This window comes from Colobus angolensis, unplaced genomic scaffold (genome assembly GCF_000951035.1).
Source record: "Colobus angolensis palliatus isolate OR3802 unplaced genomic scaffold, Cang.pa_1.0 Scaffold225, whole genome shotgun sequence".
Lineage (NCBI taxonomy): Eukaryota > Metazoa > Chordata > Mammalia > Primates > Cercopithecidae > Colobus > Colobus angolensis.
The window spans coordinates 5,716,994-5,737,811 of record NW_012115433.1 but is presented as its reverse complement, the minus strand read 5'-3'; the positions used below and the strand labels follow the sequence as shown (position 1 = coordinate 5,737,811).

General features: G+C 36.9%; 1 protein-coding gene across 1 annotated transcript in view; it reads right to left on the bottom strand.

Moving 5' to 3' along the window:
* The window catches only part of DOK6 (docking protein 6), a 424,659-nt gene that overhangs the window by 157,558 nt on the left and 246,283 nt on the right, over positions 1-20,818 (bottom strand). The window contains exon 4 of the mRNA XM_011944081.1: positions 8,173-8,292. Coding sequence (XP_011799471.1) covers positions 8,173-8,292 — 120 coding nt within the window. The remainder of the gene's footprint in view (positions 1-8,172; positions 8,293-20,818) is intronic.

The following is a 20,818-nucleotide window of genomic DNA, read 5'->3' as shown; positions in this document are numbered from 1 at the left end:
GTAGAACAATATTATTTTTAAAAAGTTTATAGAGCTTTTTTGATTTCCTATTTCTCGAGTAAGATTGTGTAATTTGAAACCACTGAATGATAGGAAATTAGATTATTTTAACTCAATCTAAGAAAAACTTTAAATAAAAATTTATTCAAATTTGTTATTAAAGCTAGTGTCATATTATCTTGTTTTATTTATTATGTGTGGTTCCTGTTTCCTTTTTTATATTTTAATTATCTTCATCCAGTGAACTTTAGAGGTATAAATGACATGTTGCTTTATTTTCCAGAGCTATAAGATACTATTTTGATTTTTCCATTATGGCAGATGGAAAATTTAGGGGATTTCCTCCTCCCCAAATCCCCCCTCAAATTTCTTTAATATTTATTGTAGTATAATCTCGGATTTGGGAATAATATTGTTGCTATTAAGGTCTTAATCTGTGCTCAAAGAAAAATGTAGAGCTTTATACAATATATTAAAGTGAAAAGCTACAAATTAGTTATTGAAATATCTATCTCAAGAAATTTGAAAAAGAACCAGCAATGAAGCCCAAAACTGTAGAGCAAGTGAATTATTAGTAATAGTCAATGAGAACAAAAATGACTTAGAATTAGACAATATATATACAAAGTTTGCCAGGGCTGTTATAGCAAAGTACCACAGATTGGGTGGCTTAAAGATAATTATTTTCTCACTGTTCTGGAGACTGGAAGTCCAAGATGAAGGTGCCAGCAGGGTTGATTTTTTTTTTTTTTTTTTTTTGAGGTGCCTCTCTTCAGCTTGTACTGGGCCATTTTCTTCCTGTATCTTTATGTGGTTTTCCCTCTGTGTCTACCTGTGTTCAAATTTCCTCCTCTTACAAGGACACCAGTCATATTGGATTAGGGCTCACCTATATACTCTCCTTCTGTCTCAATGACCTCTTTAAAGGTATAATAAGTACTATCGCATTCTGAGGTACCGGGGTTAGGACTTCAATATACACATTTTGAGTGAAACAAAATTCAGCCCACAAAATACAGAAAAGAGGTTTAACACATATGCAAGCATCTAGTGATGCCGACTAAGAAAAGAAGTCACACATGACCAAAAGGAATGAATGCAAAGGATGCCACCATACTATAAAAAGATGGTAAAACGATAATGCAAAGATACTAGGATGAAATTTTTTGCCAGTAATTTTGAAACTTTTCAAGCAATGGGCAAAAATCAATGGTAGATTTTTTTTTAAAGCTAATTATAATTGACAGTACGTTACTCCCAGTTTTCAAGCTTTCATGTATATATGAGCGTCACTGGAATTGTTAAAATTGAAATGTCTGGGCTCCACCTCCCGATGTTTACTTTGTAGGTGTGGGTGAGCCCAAACTTCCCTTGTGTAATGCGCACCCGACGTGAATGTGATGGGGATGTTCACACACATCCCAGAGAAACTGACTTTCCTGCCAGGCACTGTGGTGCCTGCTTTCCAAGTCATATCTTATTTAGTCCTCACAACAATCCTCTGAAATAAGGATTGTCATTATCCTCAATGTGCAGAGTAAGAAGCAGAGATCAAGAGAATTTTACTAATCTGACAAAGGCCGCATAGCATGTAAAAACTAGAATAGAACTTGATGACATACTAACTTTGTTAGCTTTTTCTGACAGGCTATGTATTTGACTTTCCAGCTTCATAAATATTTTGTTTTAGTACAGCAGGAAAAAAAAATGGACAATCAAAACTTATGTATACCAAAAAATGAAATGCCAGTATTATATGTTGAATTTATAAAGACTATATTGTTTCTTTTTGTGTTAAATTGCATTAATTTTCTGTCAAAGGAGGACTCACTTATCCCATTTTTTTTTTTTTGTTCAAAGTTCAATCCCTGAGCACCCTTACCTTTTCCTCTAGACCGAACTGAAAGCTGGCAGAACTGATGTAGTCACAGGAGGTGGCAGAGGAAAAGTGGTTGTCTTATCTCGTTTCTATGCACCTGCATTGCCAAAAAAGTTCCTTGTCTCTGCTTTCCTACGCCATGTCAGTTTCTGCTTCCAGATAATATCTGGGGTCCAGTCTGCATCTAAGGAAAAGTTGAGCATCCTCTCCATGCCACACTCAGTTTTGAGAAAATTCAGGTTCTTTACTTTCTTAAATCTCTCTGACTTCCAATGACATTGTCTGCTAATTGTCCTATGCCTTTCATTAAACCCAATAGGGAAAATCACATTCTAGTCTTCTTTTGAAGAAACCTCCAATTTACACGAGATGATATAAGCAAGTGTCACTACCACTTGACCTCCCATGGAAAGAGGAAAGGCAAGGAAGCGATCTATTTCTTTTTTTCCATAAAACTCTTCTTTTCCAAGCCACTCTTTTCATCTTGTTGCACATACCTGGGAGCAGCAATTCTGGATTCAGTATTCTACCCTAAAAGCTTTTCCCCTTACATAGACGTGAATGCTTTCAAAATCTGCATCTTTATTCTTACTGTGCAGTGGGGATGTTCCCAGGGCAAAAGAACCAGGATCGGTCCTTTGGTGCTTCAAGATATTTCTTCATGCATACATCTCCTTTATAACAGTACAGTTAGACCCAGAAAAATGGATCATTTAGATTTGACATTGTGAGAAGAGAAGCACTACAAAACATCTTTTGCTTTCCTGAAGCATATATGGCAAAGTATAGGGAGAAATAAATATAGCTTTGACCTTTTTCTGGTGTAGTGTGTATTGAAGACCACGTGAGAAAAGTGGTGGTTGTAATTTGTATTTTTCAAAATTATACGTGGTGTCTGTATAAATCAAATAATAAAAGTAAAATGGTACAACACAATGGTAGGCAAAACTGCTATGGTTACATTCAAGACTTTGTGTTGCATCCATTAGTGTCATCTTATTTCTTCTAGAAGGGCTGCTTCCGTAATCATTGCCTTTCAGCTTTCCCTGTAGATAATAACCTGTTGATTATATCAGCATTTGTAAATATGTGTTTCATGGAACACAAATCCCATAGGATATGAATACATGTTATGTGCAGAAGGAGGCACCTACGTCACGTGAGTTTGGAAAATGTTGAGTTATACAAAGTTAAACAGATTTATTATAGGACTTCTCAACAGCTTTACTAATGTATATTGTGACTATCATGCAGGGCTGGTATTTGTTTCTTAGGGCTATTATAACAAAGTACCAACAACTGGTTGGCTTAAAATAACAAATATATCATCTCACAGTTCTGGAGGCTAGAAGTTTGTAATCAGAGTGCTGGCAGGGCCATCCTCTCTCTGGCTGCTCAACAGAAGAATCCTTTCTGGCTTTTTCTAGCTTCTGGTGTTCATGGACAATGCTTGATGTTCCTTGGCTTGTGGATGCGTCATCACTCCAGCCACATGACCATCTTCTTGTGCATCTTCACATCATCTTCTCTTGTCCATATCTGTCTGAGTCCAAACCTCCCCTCTTTATGGTGACATATTAGATGTCATTAGATTATGGCCATCCCTAATTACCTCATTTTAACTTGATTGCCTTTACAAAAACTATTTCCAAACAAATTCACATACTAAGTTGTGGAGGGTTAGGACTTCAACATATCTTTTTGGAAGGGATACAACTGTCATACAGTATCAAGTTCAGGCGATTGATTCCCTCGCTTCAGGGAGCAGATTGTCATCATCGGCAGAGTAATATTTTCAGGAACTCACTTTGGGCAAGGCTAGAGCGTATGAGTGGCAGTTTAGAAACTCAGACGTGGGTATGCTTGGGTGTTTTTCCTGGTGCAAGAGTTGGTTTTGCTCAGTGTCATCCCACAGACAAAATTATTACCCTGGAAAACTCTTTTGTTTGGTTATAAAGAATATCCATACAAGTGAATAAGGTTCACCCCAGATCATTAAGATATTGGGGGGAAATCCTCAAAATAGAGGTTTATTGTTGCCATTGTTTTGTCATTAACTGGTTATTTTCCACATGAGTAAGGTCCTGCTGCTAGCATTGGCTTTAATCATTGATGGACATGAAGAGTTTCAGACTTGCCTGATTGAGAAAGCTAATTTAGAGGAGTAAAAAATAATTATAAAAATAAAAGTGCAGGCTACTTTGATTAGAATTAATCTCATCTCTACCACAGTACTTTTGTTTTTATTTTGGCATATATTTTATTATACCTGAGACAGTAGATTGTATCAATTTTTGTATCAGCTTTTCACTTCCTTTCCATAAGTCATATATTCTAACTCCTGTTGTGTCCTCATAGATGGGGTGTACTGTGCTTCTTGACTTTGGGCTTGGCAATAGGACTTGCCTTAGCCAGTGGAACGTTAGCGGACATGAAATACGCAAAGGCTTAAATTGTGTTGCAAATCTGGGCATACTATCATGCATTACTGTTATCTTTTATTTTGATAAGGGTGCTTTAGGAAGTTGCAAGTGTAAGGAGATTGAGAAACAGATAAAATAGACCCTGGCATTGTCGGCAGCTTGGACCCAATCTCAGCACAACCCAGTCTAACTCAGACCAACTTTAGCCTTTTTACCCGTGCCTGAACAATGAAGATCTGCTTACAGGTCTGTACTACTGAGATTTTTGAGGACCAAGTATGCACTTTGCTGTGGCAGTGTCATCTGAAGTCAGAACACATTTTCCTGTGTGTGTGTGTGTGATTGTGCACGTGTGCATGTGAACTTGTGTCCATGTCACTTTCCCTATACCATGTGGGATTCTGGGTCGATATGAAAGCAGCTGACAGCAGTAGATAAAGATGATTACAGCAAAGAATTTAATCAATAACCACTTTTATCTCAGCAACACACATTATCTTTCACCTTTAAAAATTATTTGCCTAAATGTCTCTTTTTAGCTAGTGTCAGGGTAAATAAGACCCGGCTGTCTGAAGAGACAGGAAAACACGAGAGAGCAGAAGTAGCAATTTTGAATGTCAAAAAATGCTGTGATAAAGACTAAGCGGTGTGACTTTATTTAATGATAGAATACTGCAAGATCACCACAAACCACATTAATGTATTTAATTACAGCAATTCTGCACACATGTATATCTTAGCTCTTAGGGAAAAAAGTTCAAACTAATCCAAGCACATTACTGGCAAAATAATAAAATCATGTTTCTGATGAAGATTAAGTTATATAATTTAATAGTAAAATGTCTTAAAAAACTGAATCTCTTGACAATTCTTTAATAAAAGATTATTCAATCTCTCTCTCTCTCTCTCTATATATATATTAGTGACTTCAACCATGTATGAGGAAGTTAATGATTTTGTTTATTTTAAAAGGTGTTATGCTTGAAGAGTCTGGAAGAGTGAGAGTCAGTGAAATGACAGCTTTAAAAGTCAGTTATTTTTAAAGACTTTAGTTAGCTAAAATGCTTTCTCTACACATATAAGTAAAATAAGTGAGTATATTGTCTAAGAAATAGGTATCTACTCCAAGGCCTGGGTGGGAGAGTTCAAGTTGACAGATGCGATATCTTAGTCTTTACCATGAGGTTTTATAACTTGTAATTTTTTGAGAGAGCATTCTAAATTGGAATTATCATAAGTGTGTGGGAAGCCTGTTGATTAGAAAGTGAGAAAATTGGGATATATACCTAAGAAATTGTGCCAATCTCCATATGTATAGTTTTCTCTGTGTGTACACACTAGATTATTGAGCTAGCAAGAGGAGAGTCTGAAATCTTGATATTGCCTCAATGTTTATTCCTTTTATTATTCTCCTAAAGTGTTAATGCCAATTTTAAAGAGGTCTAGCTGGCTCTGAATGGGCAAGAGGAACAAGAAAAGGTATTATCAAAACTTACGGAAGCTCTTTAAAGAAGGGGGTGCAGACTTGACGAACCCTGAGCAATGGCTGTATCCATGGCCTTGGCAGTCAAATAAGGAACTTCCTCCAAGGGGAAGGAATTACCCTTTTCCAGCTAAATAATTACTCATAGATTTGTTGACTATATTTTTAAAGCACATATATCCTTTTCTTTGAAGTTAGGATTATTAAACATAATTAATCTAAGAAAAGCATTTATAGCATTGGTGATATAATTTCAGTTCCACTGTAAAGTATATGCAGGAATTATTTTTTCTCTTTATTTTGACTGTATGTGTTTTAAAGAAACCTGCTTTTGATGTAGCTTTGGCGTTTTATTCTGTTTGTCCTATTATAAAATAACCCTGTATTAAAATTTCTCTTTATGTTCTAGACAAATTACTTTGACCTTATTATCAAATTAGAAATAAAATTATGAGAAACCAAAGAAGTACGTTATACATTTGCATGGAAACCATATATATCTCCAGGTCTTCAAAGTAAAAAGCATACTGTCCATGCGGCTAGAGACACACAGTATTTCTATTTATAAGCTTAATTTATTCACTTTTATCATATTTCCTTTATGTAGTACTTGACAAATTTTTATCAGAAAGAGGTTTTTCCTTTTCTTTAAACTGTGAATGAAGAGCATCCATTTTAAGCAGCACGATTATGGAGCCACTGTGCTTAGCACTACTCTCAGAAAACAAATCGGAGATGAAATTTGAGAGAGTGTGGGAGAGGAACTGGAATATAAATCTGAAGCTAAAGAGCTACAGAAATGATTTGGTGACTTACTAAAAACTCAAATGGAAGCAATGTCTGGTACTTATATATGCTCCTGAGCAATTAGCAGAAAAACCTTTTTTCATTTTAGCAACAAATAAAAAAATAGTGCCACAATGGGCCATGAGCTAGCAATGGTTGTTGACAGTATTATTATTAGTAATAATGAGATTATCATCATCATGTGCTATCATGTGCTCTTTTACCTATGCTATCTAGTTTATGACCCACAGATAATTCAAGAATTTCTTTTTTCTTTCTTTGAGATATGGCCTCACTCTGTCACCCAGGCTAGACTACAGTGGCCCAATCCTGGCTCACTGCAACCTCCGCCTTCCAGGCTCAAGTGATCCTTCCACCTCAGCCTCCCGAATAGCTGGAACTACAGGCACACGCCACGTGGACTGCTAATTTTTGTATTTTCTGTAGAGACAGGGTTTCACCATGTTGCCCAAGCTGGTCTTGAACTTCTGAGCTCAAGCAATCCACCCACCACTGCTTCCTAAAGTGCTGGGATTACAGGTGTGAGCCATTGTGCCCGGCCCAGAATTTCTTCTTAATAAATAGTGTCAAATTTCCTCAATATCCTTCAACTTTTCAAAAAACCGATCATCAAAACTTAGCAACACTAAAAAGTTTCTATTTTCACACTATTCGATCATCTGGTGGTGGTGATAATATTTTTAAAAATGACCTCACAATCAATGAATACTGACAGACAATAATATTACTTCAATTCTGTTATTTAGAGTTGCTAGTCACGAACATGCAGTATAAATCGTTATGAGACATTAGAAACTCTTGTTAAACTAGAGAACGGTATAGTAAGTAAACACCATACACCTCAGTTTTGTCAAACCCTGAGATTTTACTCACTGTACTTTCCTCCTTGTAATATTAGCCAAATGTCCTAAAAGCTACTGATAACCTGATAAGCCAAATCTGTTAATATAGACTCTAAATCTATAACGAGTCTCAAGAAACTGGAGGGATGCTAGCCATTCAAAAGCCTTCTGTAGAACAAGTTAACCTATTAGTTATTTATTGGGATAAAAGGCAAGGTCACAGACAAGAAGTTGGGAGACCTGGGTTGTACCTTAGCATTTTCTCCAGTTGTTACACCAGTGTGGAAAAGTTCCTTAATAACTTGAACTGTTCAGTTTATTTTAATATTTTATACTTATATATTTGAGACAGGATCTTACTCTGTTGTCCAGGCTAGAGTGCAGTGGTGTGATGTTGGCTCACTGCAACCTCCTCCTCCCAGGTTCAAGCAATTCTCGTGCTCTGGTCTCCCAAGAAACTGGGACTACAGGCACGAGCCACCACACCCAGTTAATTTTTGTATTTTTAGCAGATGAGGTTTTACCATGTTGCCCAGACTGGTCTCGAACTCCTGGTCTCAAGTGATGGGTCACCCTTGGGCTCCCAAAATGCAGGGATTATAGGTATGTGCCACTGCACTCAGCCTCTTTGATTTAAAAAATATGATTGGTCTGAAACATTTCTGAGCTCCTTTCCAGTTTCAAAGTTCTACAATTACAAGGGTATCCTGAAGTGATGGAAGGCAATCTCACACCTACCATTCTGTTCCCGCTGCACTCCTGCTGCCAGAAGGTCGGGCTCCCCAAGGCTGATGTCATTGAGCCTGGTCCCCAGACACTCCATGCAGAGGTGCTTGCACCACTCCTCGGCCTCCAGCTCTGAAAGTAACCACAACATCACCAGTCAAGCAATGCTCCCTAGCAATGATGGAAGAAGAATGTGCCCTTAACCATTTTCCCAGGTAACCGGCAAGAGTTAAGAACCTGCCTTTAAAAAACAATAAAAAACTGTATTTAGGAAGTGAAAATAAGTTTCAAAAATTATTTTCCACTCTTTGACATTATATTTTTAAGTGGTTTATCTTATTTGTAGTACTTTACCTTATTTACAAATAATAGTCTGAGAATATTTGTTTCCTATATAGCATAGTTTAGATTGACTTTATTTGGGGAGGAAAATTTACTTAAAATAATAAATTAGCCAGGTTTAGTTACCTGGCTAACTTATAATGTAAAACATGATGTTTTGTAGTATATATATATATACACACACACACACCACACATGCACACACACAATATATATATACACATACTTCAAAACATCATGCTTTACATGATAAATACATTTAATTTTATGTCAATGTAAAAAAGTAATATAAAATAAAAAATATATAGTAGTTGAAACAATATCAGGATATATTAAACAAATGAACGTTTTCCTGAAAGTGACTTAGATTTATATGAGTTTGAAGATCTGATCCCCAAGTCATTGTGAATTGTAATGGATCATAAATTAGCTCTAGAATGTGATCATTTTTCTCTGTAAATGATACAAATTAGGCTATTTTTTTTTTAATTGGGGTAGAATCTTAAAAGTATGTCTTTGGAAAATTCCAATTACCTAAGACATTGATTAGATCATTGCTTTTTTTTTTTTAACTATGATTACTTCCCAATTTCTTTATAATCACATTTTCCTCTTGCTTAAAACATTATAATGTTATAGCAACACAAAATCCTGTCATATCTAAAGTTTTCACAGGCTTTCATAAACGTAAATGAATATGACTTTGGTGTAAGCCCTGTGTGAGTGAGGTAGCCAAGGGTTAGGGTCATACCTATGCCTCAAATCATTGTTCAGCATCAAAACAGAATTGGAAATCAGCCAAGTCTTCCAGCTATTTTACTATGCAGAAATTTGAAAAGGGATCTCAGGTTTAATATTCTAGGCCAAGCTCAAATATCACTGTACAGAAATTGGATAAGAACTTTCCATTGACATCTGCCCAGAGAAGTTTCTGACTTTTCCATACAGCATAAATCTGTACTAGAACAGTTTAATATGGATTCTCTGTAAATCTCTTGTTGCTCTCTGTGGATGACACCTCACCCTTTGCCTTGGCATTTTAAACTCCCCATAAAAAGTGATCTGTGACAGATTTTCTTGACTTTAGGGATCTGAATACCAAAACTAGGCTCTCCTTAGTCAACACCATCAAATTTGGGTAATGTTTTCTTTCTGAGCTTAGTCATGCTGCCTTCGCAGCAAAAATAAGTTGCATCAATGAGATGTGAAGACAAATTTGTCATTTTAGTTTTTTCAAGACCACGACATACTTTTAAAAATAAAGAAAAAAGAACATGCAGTTCCCCATGGGATCCTATTCTAATAAAAACAATAGTTCCAATGTTCCCATCATGAAAAGCATTTTTTTAATCTATGAAAGTACAGTTTGCATGTAGGAGGGACCATCCCCTCATTGGTGTAAGGCACACTATCAAACCACATCAAGGATCAGGAAATTTTCAAGAGGGCCTGGCTCCCTCACTTGGGTGGAGTCAGTAGGCCTGGGATATAGCTGCTCAGGCATTTCCTTAGGAACCCAGAAAATAATCCTTTCCAACCACAAGGCTGCCAATATAATAAATGCACCATTTGCTGAGGCGATGGCTTACTAAAAATAACAAAAACAAAAAACAAAAAAAACAAAAAAAAACCTTTTATATTCTAGGAAGCAAATGCCAGACTTCAAAGAAAAATTTTATAGGAGCAACAAAAGCATAAATTGAATGTAATTTTATTAGATATGTAAGTATTTATAAAATGTATAAAAGATTTAAAAGATTTTTCTAGCAATCAATGAAAATATTTTAGGTTAAACCAATTTACATGCTATGTATTAAGAAATGTTTGAAATTTCTGTCAAGGGAGGCACTATGATTATTGTTTTTCTTTTAAAATTTTCACTGTTTTAAATTTTTCACAAGACTCCACAATGTAAAAATAATGTAAAGTCACATACAATTAAAATCTTTCCTACATTATTGTATGTAACAATATTTCCACTTCTCTACAGATGAAGATGAAAATATCTAATGTGCTATTTGGGGGTAAAAATTAGGTGCCAAAGCACCTTAGTGCCAGTGTTCTCCTTAAGCAGTCAGTCAGTCGGTGCATGCCCAGACGTTTAAGAAATATATAATTCACTCCTCCTCTGTGTTAAGCCTTTTGTCCTAGGGTTTAATGAGACAGACAAAGCAATCACACAGTAAAAGGCTTCTATGAAATTGGAGTGGACTCTTTCAAGCAGAACTAAATGCAGAATTTCTGTAAGTGCTGGAACAAAGAAGTCTCCCATCAGAGCAATGAGAGGTATTCATGGGCTCCTACCAGCAGATAAAGGCGTGTTTCGCAGACAGGGCTTCAGCATTTTAGCAGTGTAGTAGCATACAAGACTCGGAAGTGAAGGAATAACAAAAGTAGAGTACATACTGTCACACTAAAGACTGAACTGCGAACTAGTTCAAAGAGAGGGAGAGAGATTGTTACAATTCAGGGCTCATTCCTTTATCAAATATATTGTGAACTCTCTCTGCCAGGCACTGTGCTAGGAGGTTTTATGAAAAACACACCATTTCTGCTTTCCATAATCATAGAGTCTAGTGGGATGGGCAGGTGGGTTTAGTATATGGTGCTCTGGAAGGCTGTTAGCCTAGCTAGGCAGAAACTGAGGAACTATGCCAAAGGCTCAGCAGAGTGAAAGTATCAGGGGAAGCAGAGAGAAAATGATGTGTGTGTTAGTGAGCAAGTGTGAGTGTATATCTGTGTGAGTATGTGGGTGTGAGTGTGTACAGCAGTGTGTAATGTGTAGGTGTGTGTGCACACAGCGGTTTTGATGTGTGTATGAGTGTGCATATGTACTCATATGTTTGTGAGTGTATGAGTGTGCATTGGAGGAGTCTGGGAGGAGTGAGGAAGTTGCCTGAGGCAGAGAGGGAAAGACATTTGCAGGGTAGCAAGAGTGACATCCCGTAACAGCTGGGGATAGCTCTGAGTTCATGTAGAAAAATGTGAGAAATGGGATCAGTTCATTATTTTCATGATTTTCTAGTATTTGGCTCAATTAGATCAGGCCTAAAACTTCACCTCATAAGTATTAACCTTTGTACTCTGTATACTTGGAACTAACAGTTTTGCTGCAGATAAGCTGAATTTCTTTGACTTTTAGACAAAGCTTTGGTCTTATAAATCTGTTTTTGATAGTCGTCACCTTTCAAATATTACAACTGTGCTTTTTAATTCTTCTTTTTTGGCAAGCTCTATGTATTGAAGTCTTTTAATCTTTTATTGCATGTTAATTTTTTATCACTAATTGGTGTTTTTCTCTAAACTATCACTTTTCATTTTTATATTTTTTTTTACAGAACTGAGATTCAATACAAATGTAATAATCTGAACCCACCCACTGCATTTTAAAATGTTTATTTTCCCATAGACTTGAGTGCCTTTTGTAATTTGCTTTATCTTTCAAACTTTTTAGTCTACACATAATATGTAACTAATTAAATTTCATTATGGGAGAATAAAGACATTAAAGTGTTCTATAAAGTTTTCTATTTTTCTCTTCATGATGAAGTGCTTTTTCATTAAGACGCCTTTTTCAGATAGCTTGCAGCTATGTTCAAATTTTTAATTGAGTAAATAACTTTTTCTCTGGACTAGAAACACAAATAATGTTTTCATTATGTAGAGGATTAGTTAAATGAAGAAATCTGGTAATTTCCAAAAGGAAAATTGAAAGGCATTTGGGAATTCTAAGACAAATGGAGACTAGAGATTAAATTAAACGGTGAATTATGTGACAAATGGGTTGACTGATGGGACAGAAAATGATGGGAGTCCAAAACCAATTCAGTCAAAGACTGTGGCTCCTCCCTGTGTTTCAGTGTCTTTCCATTTCTCCACAGAATTCTGGGGAAAGTATGGTGTCTTACAATACAGTGGCATGGGACTGATGCAGTGCTATTTTTAATTCTCATTCGAAGGAATCAGAAAAGAGGTATTTAAATAGAAGGCCTTTAATAAATGCCTATTGACTAAATAATTAGATTCAAGCTTTATTGCTTTCACTAAATTTAGTCCTTAACATAATGACATTAAAGTTAAATGATCCAAAATGAACTATATTTGACAACAGAGTGAAAGTTTTCATCATATATATATACAGAAAATATGCCATCAGCTCAAAATTACATATCAGAATTAAAAATAGCACTGCATCAGTTTCATGTTATTTTATTAGAAGATGCAAGTAAGAGTTTTTTGTGTTAAAATAATAAGTCATTGTATCTAGTTTCCACTGGAGTTAGCTTTTATTAATAATCTTTGGAAAATGTAGACAAAATAATCCTGTTTTGTCTTCAGCATAAGCACAAATTCTTAATTCTATCTAATTCTTATGTTCTGTGCAGATTTGCTATGATTTGATGATAAAGGTTGTTTTCGTATTTATTAACATCTTAAATACATGCTTTGCCATAAAGTGAAGAAAAATGTTTCCCTTACAGCCTTTCGCTTAGAGAATATAACACTCTCCCTTATTGTCATTTAAAAGTTATGGAACTATTAAAATATAAGACATTTTGGTGATGCTTTCATTCTTAAACTGGCGTGACTTTCTACTTAACTGGCCTTGCTGATGTTTTATGGATTTTTGCTTCCCCACGCCCCCCCCCCTTTTTTTTTTTTTTTTAGTAGTAGGAAGACAAGAAACCAGTTAAAACCTAAACCTAATCCCAGCACTTTGGGAGGCCGAGGCGGGTGGATCACTTGAGATCAGGAGTTTGAGACCAGCCTGGCCAACATGGCGAAAGCCGGTCTCTACTAAAAATATAAAATTAGCCGCACCTAGTGGTGCACGCCTGTAATCCCAGCTACAGGCGTGAGGCAGGAGAATCGCTTGAACCCGGGAGGTGGAGGTTGTGGTGAGCCGAGATCGTGCCATTGCACTCTCGCCTGGGCAACAAGAGTGAAACTCCATCAAAACAAAACAAACAAAACCAAACCACCTAAACACTTGCTTCAGCAAAGATCAAAAGCATGGATCTCTAGAGTTAGCCTACAGGAACAAGCTTTTTCTGTTGAAGTCAGATTTGTAGAGCTGACCAATGTAGAGATGGGGGAACGATTAGTTTTCTAAGTAGGAAATGCATTTATTTCCTTTCAGTGGAGTGCCCCTTATTTGCTCCCTTCCACAAAGTTTACTGATATCTAACAGTCCTTTAAAATGTGGTTCAAATACGGCCTTCTTAGTTTAGCTCTTCAGACCCATGTTTAGATGTGACACCTTTCCTCTACATTTCCTGACACTATACAGAATTTTATCATAGCTCCTGAATATCAGACGAGATTAGGTGCATTCAGGGTGGTACAGCGGCAGATGCCCCTAAGTATCAATGAGCTATTGTTCTGCCTTTCCCAGTCAACTTTAATAAATTGGAGTGCAGGAAACATACTTAATCTAGTCACCCTTTACCCTAGAACAGCATCTGGATATGGAAACCAATACATAAATATGGCACAATTAAGTATATATAATTTGCAATTTATTCCCAGAAATTCAAAACAAATTCTAAAGCCAAATGCAAATAATTGGGTGAGTAGTCTCTTGGAGGATGTTTTGAGGTCTCTATTGTCTCCATTTAAGTGGAGTTTATAAGTCTTGCTTAGCTAGATAAAATAGATCTTTAGATTAGAAAGAGAAACAGACCTGACATGGTTCTCTATTGAACTTAGGTAATGATAAAATATTATCTATTCAAAAATGGTTTCTTATTTTATTGGCTATTTTTTCTTTCTACCTCATTAGAAATATTTATGCAACCCGAAGCTTTTGCATAAACTCTTTTAATTTTATTTGTGATCAGCACTTGATTAAATTTGTATTTTTTATATAGATGTGACAGTGGAATCTTAGAAAAGGTCAATTTAGAGCCAAGGAAATGTGTTACCACCTAAATGCATCTTTGATGCTGATAATCATAACTTGTTTTCCTTGATTTAACATCAGTTTGATGTATCAACTTTCTGAACTCAATAGAAAAAACCTTATTCTGCTACTTCTATGAATTGAAGGAGTGAGGTTAGGCTTTCAAATATAGCCAAAGAGAAAATCGCCCCTACCTATTTTCCAAAGTAACAAATGACAAATAGCAGCAATTGATAGAACAATTAACTGTGCTGCTTTTTTGCCTGATGAGAATTCATTGTAAAATTCTTTAACATGGAGGTTAGTAAATGACACCAGAGCTTAAAACAATTCAGAGAAAACAAGAAAGAGCAGAAATGGACACCAGTAAATGATCTGAAAAGAATGGTGTAGCGTGTATGTGTGTGTGGAGGTGGGGGGCAAAGATGGGAACTGGAATTTTTTTTTTTAATTACGAGCTTAAAAAGGATCCTTTCCACCAACTTGGAAGCTCACCGTGAGGACGAATGCATTTCTGTGATGGAAAGCCAGCATTGGGGTAAATTTTTAATAGATGCCAATAGAAAATGTGATGCACAGGCCAGGCGTGGTCGTTCATGCCTATAATTCCAGCACTTTGGGAGGCCAAGGTGGGAGGATCACGAGGTCAAGAGATTGAGACCATCCTAGCCAACATGGTGAAATCCTGTCTCTACTAAAAATACAAAAATTAACTGGGCATGGCGCCATGCACCTACCCAGCTACTTGGGAGGCTGAGGCAGGAGAATCCCTTGAACCCGGGAGGTGGAGGTTGCAGTGAGCCAAGATCATATCACTGCATGCCAGCCTGGTGACAGAGTGAGACTCCCTCAAAAAAAAAAAAAAAAAAAAAAAATTTGATACACAAGTTTTTTAGGCTTCTCAAGAATATAATAATCAAGCAGACAACTTTTTGAGGAAGAGGTGCTATCAACACCCTTTATCTTAGTCATACTTTCCTAAGATCCCAAAGGCAATTGCTTTCTGTGCAACTTCCCTGAGGTGGTTGGCAGTTGAGAGAGAAACAGACAGGAAGAGCCGTGTGCAGGAAATGGGTATCTAAACCGGAAGTCTGAAATCATACAGAGCTCTAAAACTGTTTATACACAGCCAAACTTGTTACAAAAACATTTTGACGTTAGTCCCTATTGAACATGGAACTGAATTTGGCCAAACGACACCAACAAATCTGAAAGTGTATTTATCCCAGAGCTTCCTGAAAGGAAGGAAAATCAAGTTGATAACAATAAATAAATAAATGAATAAATAAATAAGTTGAAAAAAATTAACTTGATTTTCTTCTGAGGAGGACCAGTGCTGGACTTCTGTCCTTCAGAACTATAAGATAATAAAATTTGTGGTGGTGCTTTCTGCTGATATGTGTGGCAATTTGTTATGTCAGTAATAAAACACCAAAACAAATATAAATGCCAAATATTTTATTCCATTCTAATAGGAAAGCTTCCAAGCATGCAAGTTAATGGGATGTGATCTATGAAAACAATTAGAAATATATATAAGGAATATGGTGTGATTAAATCTGCTTGAAGCTTAAGAAATTAAATAGGAATTTCCTGATTATTAACATGAAGGGGGGAAAAAAAAATCTCAAGGCAGATAATGCTGATCTGCCAAAAGCCAACCGAGAAGAAGAGCAGGAGGGTCAGATGGAGGGTTGGAGCAACCACCAGAAAGATTAGATTCACCAGTAACCTGAAAGTACTGAAAATGTATGAAGGAAGAGATTTCAAAGGACATTGGGTATAAAGGATGGGTGTTACATAAAAGGCCAAGCCTGTGATTTAAAAAAACACATTGGGTTTAGAGGAGCAAGTCTTCCAGTTATATAGCTTACATCACGAAATACTATGCAGCCATAAAAAGAATAAAATAATGTCCTTTGTAGCAGCATGGATGCAGCTGGAGGCTAATATCCTACTAGAATTAATGCAGAAACAGATAACCAAATCTTGCATGTTCTCACTTTTAAGTAGGAGCTAAACATGAAGTACACATGGACACTAAGGGGAGGGAACAACAGATGCCAGGGCCTACTTGAGGGTGGAGAGTGGGAGGAGGGAAAGGATCAAAAAATCACCTGTCAGGTACTTTGCTCATTATCTGGGTGACAAAATAATCTGCAATTTACTCATGTAACCTGCACATGTACTCCCCCGAACCTAAAATAAAAGTTAAAGGTAAAAGAATAAAAGCAAAGAGAGAGGAAGAAACACCCTTTAGCAATTGGGCGGTAGAGAGAAAAAAAAAAAAAAGTAGATGATTTAGGGTCCTGTAAGTAAAATGGTGCCACAGTATCAGGGAACAGACAATCTCTATCACAGAAGGCAAGCAAACAAAACCCTACCATATTCCCTGGGCCTTATTAAAATGACAGAAGAGGGCAGTATGAAACTAGGACTTTTTTCATTGACTAAATACTTTTAATTACAAACTGTTAACTATTGAGTAGGCAGATGCTGTTTTAACCTTTTTTGTTCAAATATTTAATTTCATAAAGATTGAGATATAAATTTTATGTGTTTATCATGTACAACATGATGCTTTGAGTCACATACTTTGTGGAATGATCAAATCCAGCCAAACAACAAACTAGGACTCTTATACATCATCCAATATCATAAAAATCAGCAAAGAAAATAAAGGTCCATAGAGAACAACTGCAGAAATTCAAGACAAGAAAATTCACACAAATTCAAATAAACTAAGGAAATAAACTCCTACCACACCTCAATCCCCAAAAGTAACATAAAGCAGAAGAAAACTACGAGTACACTCCAAAAAATAGTTTAATGTGCTCAATCATTGAGGGTGTAAAATATAAACTTGAATCAAAAATTCATAAACTAAGAATGGAAACGAACAAAAACTGAAAGAAAAATGAAAAGAATGGCATGAATTAGAAAAAAGTGGAAAAAGACAGGAATGAAAAATAAAGTACAAGGTACATAAGGTAGAACAGTCAAATGAACACTAAGGCATTGAGTAAAATACGAAAATAAACTTGTCACTAAAAAAGAAGTAAAAAGGGTCGAGGAGAAGCAATAAAAATGGATACCAGGAGAAGAGGAATGGTAACTAGGATCAATATAGCAGTGGAGTGGGGAATGGTGGTGATGAGAATCATTCACATTTAGGATATATTCAGGAAAGCCTATAAGATTTGCAAACAGGGTATGAGGGAAACAGAAATTAAAGATGAATACAACATTTTTAGCCTTTACAACTGGAAAAATGGATTTATCATGTGGTGAGATGATGAAGACTATGAGAAAAGCAGATTTAGAGGAAAATAACAAGAGCTCAGTTTTAAGACTAATTCTTAGATTCTTATTAGTTATGGAAGTGGATGGATGAAGAGGCAGTTCAATATCTCCTGGTATTCAGGAGAGAAATTCAGATCGGACTTAGAAATGTGGGAGTCAACAGCATATTGATTCCATTTAAAGTCATGGAACCAAATGAGATCACCAAGAAGTCTGAGTAGGTAGAAAAAAAGAAGACATTTAAGGGCTAAGACCTGAGATACTCCCACAATTCGTTATTTGGGAAACAGGGAAGGCAACTAAGACATAACAGACATTTAAGGAAGAAGAAACCAGAAAAACGTGCAAAATATGCTGAAAGCCAAGAACAAAAAATGTTTCAAGGAGGGCAGAGTAGCCGACTTTTTCATGCTAGCAAAGCTCAAGTGAAATGAGGTCCAAAAATTGATCATTAACCTGGAGAGCATTAGCTACCTTAATAAGGAAAGTTTTGTTAGAAAGTTTTTGTTACCTTTTTCTTAAGGTAGCATTAGCTCTTACTGTCTCTGTTGGAAGACAAAAGACAGCTTGAATAGGTGCAAGAGAAAACAGGAGAGAAGAGAAACAGAAGTTGGAGTCAGTGCAGACAGTTAAATACAGACAACTCAATCTAGAAGTTATTTATTTTGTAATTTTTTTTTTAGGTCAAGAAAAATATCTGGCACAATAGCTGCAGAGGGAAGGGACATCAAGAATTCTGCTTGATGATGAGTTCTAGTAGCATAAAAAGGAATATCAGGGTGTGCGCAGGGGTGTGAGAAGGAGTTGGAAAGACAGTTATAAAGCCCAATATATTAGATTCTAGAGATGAAAGACGCAGGAGAAAGAGCGTGTAGCTGCCATGGATAGAGATAAAGGGCACGTTGAGATTAATTCTGACAGCTCCATGCTGATGCCATGCTGACAAGACTGAGAACTAAGGGGAGGTTGGGATGAGGGGTCCTTCTGGGAGCACAGGATCCCTGGTGGCTCCTACTGACAGGTGGAGCCTGCAGATGGGCAGACTTATTTCCTTAAAAAGAAGTTATTTCCTCATTACTGCAGAGGAAAGCCTCCTTGAGTGGCCTCATGCTGAGTACACAGCCTGTGAATCCCTGCTGATGGCATCCTGCAGGCAACTTTTGCCAAAGGTGACCCAGGGTTGTCAGTGGGCAGTTATTTCTTATTCAATCCATGTAATAAACCTTGGGGTCTTTTTTGATATCTGTCATCTAACTTCTTCCATTCCTTCATCTCACATCATCCGTTCCATTCAATGAACATGTTTTTGAGTCCCACTATGAGGAAAACACCATAAATGGGCCAATATAATAGCAAATAGCAACATGGTGCCTGCATCAGCCTGAATATCTGATGTCGATGATTGACAGAGCCATTCTGTAGACTCACTGTGTAATTGAGAAAAAAAAAGTTTTGTTGGGTTAAGACTGAAATTTTGGGATTGTTTGTTATAGTTGCATGCCTAACATTTCCTGACTAATTTTAAAAAAGATAAAAAAAGACAAGAAGTCAGCTGAGAAGGGTGATGCTATGTGTCACTGTCTTGGTGCTCAGTCAGCAAGGGAAAGGAAATGAACTGGGCATTGGATAGAGGCTGATCCATGGCATGCAGTAGGGAAATATTTGCCTAAAACACCATCTGTAGTAACTTGGGGAACGGATTAGAAAATATCCACCCTAGGAAAAGGAGTTGGAAGATACAATATTAGCAAATTCATCAGCATATGTTCGTTGCCATAGGCTGTATTTGGCAGTGTATTAAGAAAAAGAATTGGTCAGTTTGCATGCAGGATCAAAAGGAAATAGTGTATTTAAAACTTGGTGCTTTTCAAGGTTAAAAAAGGCAACTGCTTCTCAACTCCAAGTCAATACCAATAAAATAAAAGTGATAAGCCTTTGAGCAACATGCCCTTTCTTAAAGCCTGTGAATGGTTGAAAGCATCTCAGAGTAGTAAAGGTCTACCCAAAGGTGTGAAGCCCAATAGGCTTGCTTAATAGAGAAATGGTTCAGGGAAAAGAGAGCAAAGGGGTGGTTCTCCCACCAAAACCTGAGGGCATAAGGTCTGAGAGAGAAACAGCAGGAGGCTTAGGATTGAAGAGAAGTATTTCTAGAAAAAAAAAATCAAAACTGTGGGTGTAACTACTGGCCCATGGAACCAAGTAAAATAGAATAGATCACAAAACTGCAAAGTTTTAAAGAATTATACTGCCAAAGAAATCCAAAACTTCTCTAAAACAGTCAATCACTTCTAGGGCAGAAAGCATCAAAAGAAGTTTCTTAGCTCCTGAAGAAGATGTATACTCCCATGCTCACTTTAGAGGTCGACTTAAGGCAGACAACGGAAAATTGGAAAACTTCCAGAAAATGACATCAATTCAGATAACAATGGACTGGTGACCCCCTCCCAGAGTGCAAAATTACTACCTAATCAAATAATTAGGTACCTATAATTAGGTACAAATAATCAAATACCTCATTCCACATAGCAAGGAGGTTCTGAAACTGTTTATTCCATCTCATTTCACAAGTGTGCAGTGGGTCAGAGGTTTCTACCTCATAAAGAGTCACATCTGGACTGGCTGTAGGGACAACTTTGCATTGCCCAGAATCCTGGAGTCATGACTAGATGAGACATTGAGTTAGTGTCTTTTGGGGAAGAGTGTATGCATTTTTTTTCTTTTCTTTTTTTGAGACTGAGTTCTTGTTCTGTCGCCCAGGCTGGAGTGCAGTGGCACGATCTCGGCTCACTGCAACCTCCACCTCCCGGGTTCAAGCGATTCTTCTGTCTCAGCCTCTGGTGTATCTGGGACTACAGGCGTGTGCCACCATGCACGGCTAATTTTGTTTGTATTTATAGTAGAGATGGGGGTTTCACCATATTGGTCAGGTTGGTCTCAAACTCCTGACCTCATGATCCACCCACCTTGGCTTCCCAAAGTGCTGGGATTATAGGCGTGAGTCATTGCGCCCGGCCATATCTTGTTTCTAGGAAGAAAACAATGATGTTCAGTGAGCAGAAGCATGCTTGGTGGGATCCTTTGCACAGTTTTTTTGTTCAGCTGGATTTAGAG